We start from the raw sequence: 8,437 nt of genomic DNA on the forward strand, positions 1-8,437 counted from the left end.
TGGGCCGGGAGGAGGCCGACGAGGGTGCGGAGCGGCCCCGGCCCGGCGCGCGGGGGGAGATGGCGTCCTACGTGGATAACAGCTTCCGCCAAGCGGTGATGAAGAACCCTGCCGAGAGGACCCCCCAGGTGAGACTCGCCGGCTGCCGCCAGCGCTGGGCGGGAGTGGTACCTTCCAGGCTGCGCCCTCCCCCTCCTTCTTAAGACAGACCTCCACCGCACCCCTCTTCTTAAGACAGACCCGCGCACCCCACTTCTGCCAGGACCCCAACTTCCAGCGGCATCCCAGCTTGGAGTCTTTCCCCCCCTCCCGACCCATCCTGGGTTCCTTACCCCCTCTCTTCGTTATTCTCTGCCTTTTCGTTGCCCTCGCCCCCCCACCCCCCGTTACTGACCTTCCCCCTACGTTTGCCGGGCGGTGGATCAATCCTTTCATTACCTTCCCCTCTTCCCGGCCTCCTGAATCTCAGGGGGGCTCCCCGCCCCTCGGCCGGCTGGCTGTACCTGGCACGCCGACTGTCAGCCCCTTACCTAGCTCTGCCTGTGGCCTTTCTACCTTTAGAGTTCTGGGGTGTTTGCAGAGGTTTAGGAGGAAACTTATCTGGCTCGGGGAGAGACGAATCCGTGTTAGTCTTTAAAACTAAAACACTGCTGGCTTTTTTTCAGTTTTGCTCATTTGAAGAAAGATGCTGCTTTGCGATGGGGTGGGGGGCGCTGAGTGGCTGGGCTGGTGCTGCTAGTTTAAACTGCAAAACTGCGGATTCAAATACACTCCCTGGAAGGGCACCCTGAGGATTCCTTTAGTGTTGCACAACCTTGTCAAAATTAGATAAGTTTGTTAACCTTTATACACGCATTTACCTTCGGGCTTAGTTTTCTCCTAAGTGGAGGAATTGCTGATTGTGTTGCATTTGGTTGTCTCCAGTTGGTCTAGAGAGGGGGACATTTTATAAATTGTGGTGGTTTGATTTTTATTTTTGCTTTAAGTTGCTGAGTGAATAATGACGCATATTCCTGAGCGTTGGGAGGTGACTCCAGGGGATCCTGCGGCCAACCCTCTTAAGACAAATAAGCTCTCTTGATCCTTTAGACCATCAGACATTTAAGATGCTCAAGAGTTGCTCCGCTTGTTAGTTGTTAGCTGCCATCTGTTCAAATCCAAATGCTCTCCTTCTCTGACGCTATTATTTAATGTGGGAAGGGCAGAGTAAAATAGAATCCTCCACTGTCTGCTTTTTGGACAAGGTACAAGAATGACACCTGGTACCTTTTTTTTATTTTTCGTTTCTTGTGATGGAGTGATCACATCTGGGGATCATAGATAAATTGCATATATTTACCGAATGTGTTGAAGATAGGTAATAATTCACTTAGATGAGTGAAATTCATTACACAGTGTCTCCAGAAAGTTCCAATTCCAACATATTCTCTTTATGAAAAACAGTGTCCAGTTTCCCTCTTTTTCCTGAGCATGGCAGGAACCTCTTCTTAATCTTCCCCATCCATTGGTTTTGAAATTGTCAACGAATCAGTTTATTTGCATTTGAAAATGCATGTTTCCAGTCACAGAATAGTGGAAAAACAAATTTCTGTGAAATATTTCAGTTTCTGGGTTTGAAGTGCAAGTGAAATCACAACACATACTGAGAATATTGGAGCTTAGCAAGGACAGTTAGAAAGTGATGTCAGGGACCTTCAGTGGAAATAAGAGGAGGGGAGAGAGGTGCCTTTGCTTGATTCATCAGAATAGCCCTCAGGCCAGCCCCATCCAGAGGAGGAGGAGGGTCAACAAACAAGACTGGAGGAGACAAAACTTTCTCTGTGACAGTGTGTGGATTGTGCCAAATAAATGAACTGTTAAACTTTCCTGTTCCCCTGGCCAGTTGTGTAGCACAGAGTAATAACTGATCCAGTGCGGAGTCTGAGTGTACCAATTACTAACACCACAGCATGAAAGCTTCATTGACAATTTGAAAGTTGGGCATTACCTGCCCCTCTCCCCCAACACTTTATAGACAAAGTACACAGAGAAAGCTACCAAAGATTTAGAATCTTCTTAAGTGCTAGCCCTGTTAACTTTGATGTACATTTGGTTCTTCATCTGCAAAAACCCATGTTTGTTTGTTATTTCAAAGAGAAAGTGGATGAAATTTGAATGTTTTCCACCATTACCTGGCTTGTCAAAAGTAACTAATCTGAAAGGTTGAAACAATTTTACTCAAAGATGTTTTGGTTGCAGGTGCTTTTTGTATTGGATTTTTGTTAATACAATGGCTGGCAGTTTTTCTGTACTCCTTTTTCATGAGTGCTTAGAGTTAGAATTTTGTTACGTAAAAAAGGAAACTTATTAAATATACTTGATGTCATGAACCCAAGGATATGAATTAGGAAATTTTGCGGTCATGCTTCCTTCTGTTTTGTAGGATAGACACAGTGAAAAAGTTTGGATGATTCTCCCTAGAGGCAAAAAGAAGGTGCTTTAAAGGAAAAGAGCAGAGGATTCTAAGTGCTCTATTAAAGTCAGTTGTTTTTTACCCTTCCAGCCCAGTTTTTTCCTTACGAACCCTGTCACCAGAGTGACCTAAGATGTTAGCTAAAAGACAATGGGGGGTGGGTGGGTAAGGGCATCTCCTGTTAGCATAGGGACCTTGAAAAACGTGGGAGCTTTTCATGCTGATCTGGGAAATGGAAAACTGTCATTAAAAAGGGGCAGTGGTCATGAGAAATTTGAAAAAATTGACATGAATTTTTAGCCAAAGTCTAAGTATTCATATTTCAAGAGTTTTCAGTAATTTATTTGATATTCTGAGAGGAGAAAAAATAGTGTCCCATATTGTGTATCTGGAAACCTGGTTCAATTCTGGTCAATGGGGCTCAGTGTTCTAAATAGCAAAGTCCCTTGACAATAATGAACACTAAGCATTCTATTGACATTTTTCAGTGCACCTCTGTTGAAAAACATGACTCTTAAATAATTGCTTTATTCAACTATTTGGGCTTATGTCTTTAATCACGTAAATGGGAAGCGTGGTCACCAAAGCAATTTAGTGAAGTAAAGACCTAAATAAATTACAAACAGCTTTATTCCCCAAGGCTTTGAACAATAAAATGATTTTTCTAAACCATTTTATTAACTTGTTGCATTCAGGCTCTTTGAAATTGCTCCTGTGAAGTGTTTAGATACATAATGTTCTTTAGTTTTTCAGGTGAACTATCTATTACAGAATTGTTTCCTCTACTTTAAAGATCTAAGTCACTGTGTTTTTAGTTATAAAAGTTACTTTTGTAACTGTTATGACTGAAACAGCCCTCATCTTTTCTCCTCCCAGTTAATAGTATTTGCTCTTTACTGTTGGACTTTTAAATTAGGGGGGAGGGTGTTTATTGCACCTTTTGATTTAGTTGCTAACTCATGACTTTGTCAGCTGAGAGTTTGTAATAATAGAAGACTTAATTTTTTCCAAAGTCATTTGTAGAATGTCTTGAGTCATAATAAAAAAGACTGAAAAAATAACTAGTAGCCCAAGAACTTTGAATTATAAGAATCTGTGCAAAAGACTATCTCTAGTAAATATTTAACTTCCACATCTAGTAGAAGAATGCTTAGTGGATTATGTTTATCTGTCAGTTTTCCACTTGATTTTCTTTTTATCGATGTTTATGAGTACTCTCCTTTTCATTTGACAATACTTTGATTATAGTTTAGCTTATTTGGGGTTCTAGTAATACGCATTTGTTCTTTAAGTAGATTTTGTTTATAAATCACAACTAAATGTTCTATGTGCAATTTAAAAAGCACATTTCACAAAGTAATGCCTGTTTGACCACAGCATTTAGCTTTCATAACACTGCTATTTGAATTTATAGGTTAACTAAAGCACAGATTTATAACTGAAAAACTAATTTCAAAGAATGAGAATGTCACTTTGAACAGGTGAGAATTTAAATTTATGGTAGACATTATTAGCATTCTTTTGGAGTATTGGAAACTTAGTTGCCTTCAATAATTTCATAAACATTTAGTAATTAATAGTTCCATAATTAGCTTCCCATATCTTGGCTGAGGTTCAAAATGAATCTAGCTGCAGAGCTTGTATGTAGAGATTTTAACTAAGCTTTCACAGGGGAGTCAAGAAAAAAAAGTAATACTTAAAGGAAGAGGACTACCTAGTTGCTAATTTGTTGCCCTTTTTCCTCTCAAAAGAGGACACAATAAAACGAAAATGAGCTATAGCCTTCAGTCACTAGTATCTTGAACTGTGTTGCTGTAGGGAGGGTCTACTATACAAACTGTTCATAGAGTCAGTATTCTTTGCTTCATAAGAAAACCCAACATGTCTTCTAAGGAAATTTTACTGAGGGACAGAAAAAAGGACTTCTAGTTGGATTTTGGTAGAAATTTAATGATCACAGTGAATCCTGCCTTGGGTGATATTTAACATTCAAGTTTAATAAAGTAATATTACTTAAGTTAATGCCTCAGATACCAATTAACTATCTGAAATAAAGACATGCTAGCTGTTTTTATAAAGCAGAAAAGCCACACTCCTGCTTGACTCATGGAAATTTACTTTTATTAAGTTTTGTTGCTTATTTGCAAATTTCCTAGGTAGTGAAAACAAATTGATTTAGTGAAGTAACTCATCTAAAGAGATAAATGGGGACATGGGTGGGTGATAGGTTATGATTTCTTGATGTTTCTATTTTAGGTGCTATTTCTTTGCCTCATCCCAGTTTCAGTAACAATTTCCTCATCTGTAAAATGAGAATGTAGCTTCCTGATGTTTTGTATAGTAAGTGAAATAGCCTGCATTTACTATTTAGTGCAACGTCAAATGTTAGTTCTTTTGTAGCACATTTAAGTGAAATAAATACCTGTTATTCAAAAGAAGTTGGGAAGTTCAGAGATGAAATGAGACATCTATCCCTCAATTAATTCACAAGTCTATTGTATTTATTTATAAGTCCGATGTGATTCTTTATTGCCATAACACTGTCTTGTAGCAGTTGTGACCAGTCTGTGGACTTCCTGGATGACTGCGCTGAGTGTTGGGTAGTAGGAATTCACCCATCAGACTAGGGAACATGGAAGATACTCCAGACTGGCCTGCTGTCGTAGAAGTTGCACACATGGTTATAAGAAAATGATAGACCTTTCTTCGTTCATTGTTTTGGAGCCCAGGGAATGAGTAGAGGATGGGGAGTGACTTTGACCAGCATGTAGATGATTGTGATTTGGAGGAAAATGAAAGACAAAGAGTTCAATAAGAGGCTGATGTCTGCTTTTCAGGCTTGAGATGAACAGGGACCTGGAATACACAGTGGAGATGGACAAGAAATACTGCAGGCGTAGAACCTACATATGGGCTGGCTGAACACGAGCACGTTTAGAGTAGCAACTCATTATATCAAATTTGCTTGCAATGTGTCAGTACAGCCTAATCATGCAGTGGCAATGATGGACTTTTCCTAGTTCATAGGGGAAATAATACATGTTGAATATAATTTTCTTCATTTTAAAGATTTTTAACGTGTATTTTTTTTCTTGAACTTTGTATCATAATATGAAATGCCTGATTTATCATTATTCATTATGCTAAATATATGTGTTTCTTAATCTGTAATGAGAATATGATTTTCAAGCATTTGTCCTTTGGAAGATTTCAGAACCTTCAGAGTCTAGGGAAGCAAAACTATATTTTTTCATGCAAAAACTCATATACTGCCTGGTGATGGCACAGTGTGGTGGTGCAGCGAGCTTTTGAGACCAGTTCCTTATTCCTGTGCACCACTATTTTTTTGTTTAGATAGTTTAATTGATGTTGATAAATTAGGAAGGAGAAGCAATTTGTAGTAGTATGTAAATTGGTCTTTTGTTGCTTTGTTAGATCTCAAATACATCTAGTTGGTAAAAAGTGTTCAGTGGTTATAATGCCAACTTGTGTGTAAGGGGAGAAAAACAAACCAATTGCCACATTATTTTGACAGTTAGGATTTTTATCTTTTCAGGAAAAAATCCCCTATTTTCACATGCTAATTAACCACTACTGATTGAACTGTATGCCATATCATTTCCTTTTCTTCGTTCTCTATACTTTTGGTGTGGTGATGGTGGGGTTAGCTTTTGAGGATTGGGGAGATGGATTTAATAGTGATAAGAATGAGAAAACTCTATAGTAATGTGTATAAAATAAGGACCAAAGATCAGTAAGTTTTAGATGAGCAAGAGATGTGATGTACAGCTCATTTGAGTATTTCAGTATATTAGTTCCTTTACAGAAGTTGGTTATTTTTTGTTTATTTATAGTAGAAGTGTTAAGGCTAATGTCAGCCACCAATTATTCTTTATTCAAAGAAATGCCTTGTTAATTAGCATTTTTATAATTCAGAAGGAAGTCTAATGGATCTGTTTCTGAGGGAGAGTCCCAGAGGCCCAATTTGAGCAGCAAAATAACATATCATAACCCCTAGGAGGGAACTATCTTCGAGTTTATACTAAATAAGCAAATAATGGATAAATACATGGGGAGAAGAAGATAGGTTTTTGTTATAGTTGATTTTCCAATAGAGTTGAAGGAATAATGGAAATAGAAAACCACCTGTAGGCAAACATAGTAATAATTGTTGCAGGGGGTCATCTGTGGATGGCAGTACGATGGAATATATTGTAGATCTGCTATCAGAATATTTGCATAGTTTCAAGGTGTCTCTACCTTAAAATTATCTCATTAATTATAAAGGGCAAATCAATACCTTCACAGTGAAGAAAACTGACAGACACCTTATGAACTTGGTTACCAAAGTTGTATCAACCATAATAAACATAATAATATGTATTTTCTGATATGATGCCCTTTAGAAGGGCACAGCCATGGTGATAGTCTCACTAAATAAAAACCTCCACTGTAGGAGCCAGAAAGAACTGTCACAGGTCAGAGGATACTAAGGAAAAGTGATAACCCAGTGAATACTGGAGTAGATCCTGAACCAGAAAAAAAAATATTTTTAGACAACTGGCAAAATTTGAAGTTATATAACTTTATTATGATTATTTTAGATGTTAAATTATGGGGAGATTTTGGAGAATGTATGGCAACTGTGAACTATTTTTTTATATCTTTTAGTTCAAAGTTACTTAATGAAAGAAAGCATAGATTTTGTAGTTTTTTGTGACTCTGATAAGGAGCTACTAAACTATTTTAAACATTAGTAATGTTCCTGATAACAATTTAATCTTATGAAAGTGATTAGTGCCTCTAAATAGTTTGGATGCTGTGGAACATTAATGACATGGTTGAAGCAACACATTAGTTGGAGAAAATTTAAGATACATACCTACCTACATACACTATAAATAAATTAGTAAATAAACAGCAAGGAGAGTTAGTGTAACTTTAAACTATTTTTTCACCCATATTCTTAACTGATTTTTGTAGCTATTCAAGAAAGAGTATATTTTACCATGTTTGTTTCATCATTCTGAATTTATGTAAAGCAGTTTGCTGTAAGAAAAAAATATGTGGGAAATAGAATATTCAGTGCATATCACAGACTATAGAAAGTCAAAATTATGGTAGTACACTGAGAAAGTCTGACTGAAGCTATCGATTCCCTTTCCACCTTTTCCTTTCTTGTAAACTTGAAGTTCTTTCAGTTGTTACATTTGGTAGGAGTGAGGGGGTGGTAAGGGAAAAAAAGTGTGACAAGGGTGTGTTTAAAATGTCTAGTCAGAGGCAATATTTTAGCTACAGATGATAATATTATCTAAGGTGAGTGTATTCAGTGTTTTCATTTAGACTTTTTAGGACTTTCAGTATTAAAAAAGGAATAGGAGTTACTTTTTAAAATCTACTAAGGTGGAAATATGTCAGCAAAACTTCCCATCATCCATTTATATGCCTTTACATTCTGGTTATAAAGCCAGTCCCCACTCCCTTCACTTCCCATTCCCTATTAGCCACCTAAATTTTCCCTTTTTGTGTTTCATAAATACTTGAGAATGCATGCAGTTTTTATATGTTTGTTTACTTATACACACAAGAACTGGGGTACAGGTGAGAGGTATGAAGGTGAAAGGATTCACTAGAGAAAGAGTGGGGAGCAGAACAGGCAGATATAATGAAATACACTGCTGAGGGGAGCAGTGGGTGGGACAGGAGAATTCTGCTGCGCCATATGGGTCAGCTCTCTGGCCAGGGATAGTACTCAGGCTGCACTGGCTGCAGACAGTTCACAGTGCTGTGCTTTAACTTTTGCGCCACCAGGGAGGACCCAGAATACATGTTGTTTTTGTATGCCACGTTTTACTTTTTTCTGTGAAATTGGTACTAGGAGACTGGATTTTAAAATATGAGACCTGACACTTGAAATAACTGCAAACAAATAAGAGTTAGAAAGTGTTAGCCATTTTAATAAAAAAAAAAGAAACATTACCTGTA

General features: G+C 37.9%; 1 protein-coding gene across 4 annotated transcripts in view; it reads left to right on the forward strand.

Moving 5' to 3' along the window:
* The first annotated feature begins 19 nt into the window (after nucleotides 1-19).
* Nucleotides 20-8,437, forward strand: part of RAPGEF2 (Rap guanine nucleotide exchange factor (GEF) 2) — a 185,826-nt gene continuing 177,408 nt past the window's right edge. For all 4 annotated transcript variants that reach the window (XM_012726828.1, XM_012726830.1, XM_012726829.1 and 1 more), the window contains exon 1: nucleotides 20-128. In XM_012726828.1, coding sequence (XP_012582282.1) covers nucleotides 60-128 — 69 coding nt within the window. In that variant the 5' untranslated portion in view covers nucleotides 20-59. The remainder of the gene's footprint in view (nucleotides 129-8,437) is intronic.

The sequence above is a fragment of the Condylura cristata genome, unplaced genomic scaffold (assembly GCF_000260355.1).
Source record: "Condylura cristata isolate star-nosed mole 26May11 unplaced genomic scaffold, ConCri1.0 scaffold00018, whole genome shotgun sequence".
Lineage (NCBI taxonomy): Eukaryota > Metazoa > Chordata > Mammalia > Eulipotyphla > Talpidae > Condylura > Condylura cristata.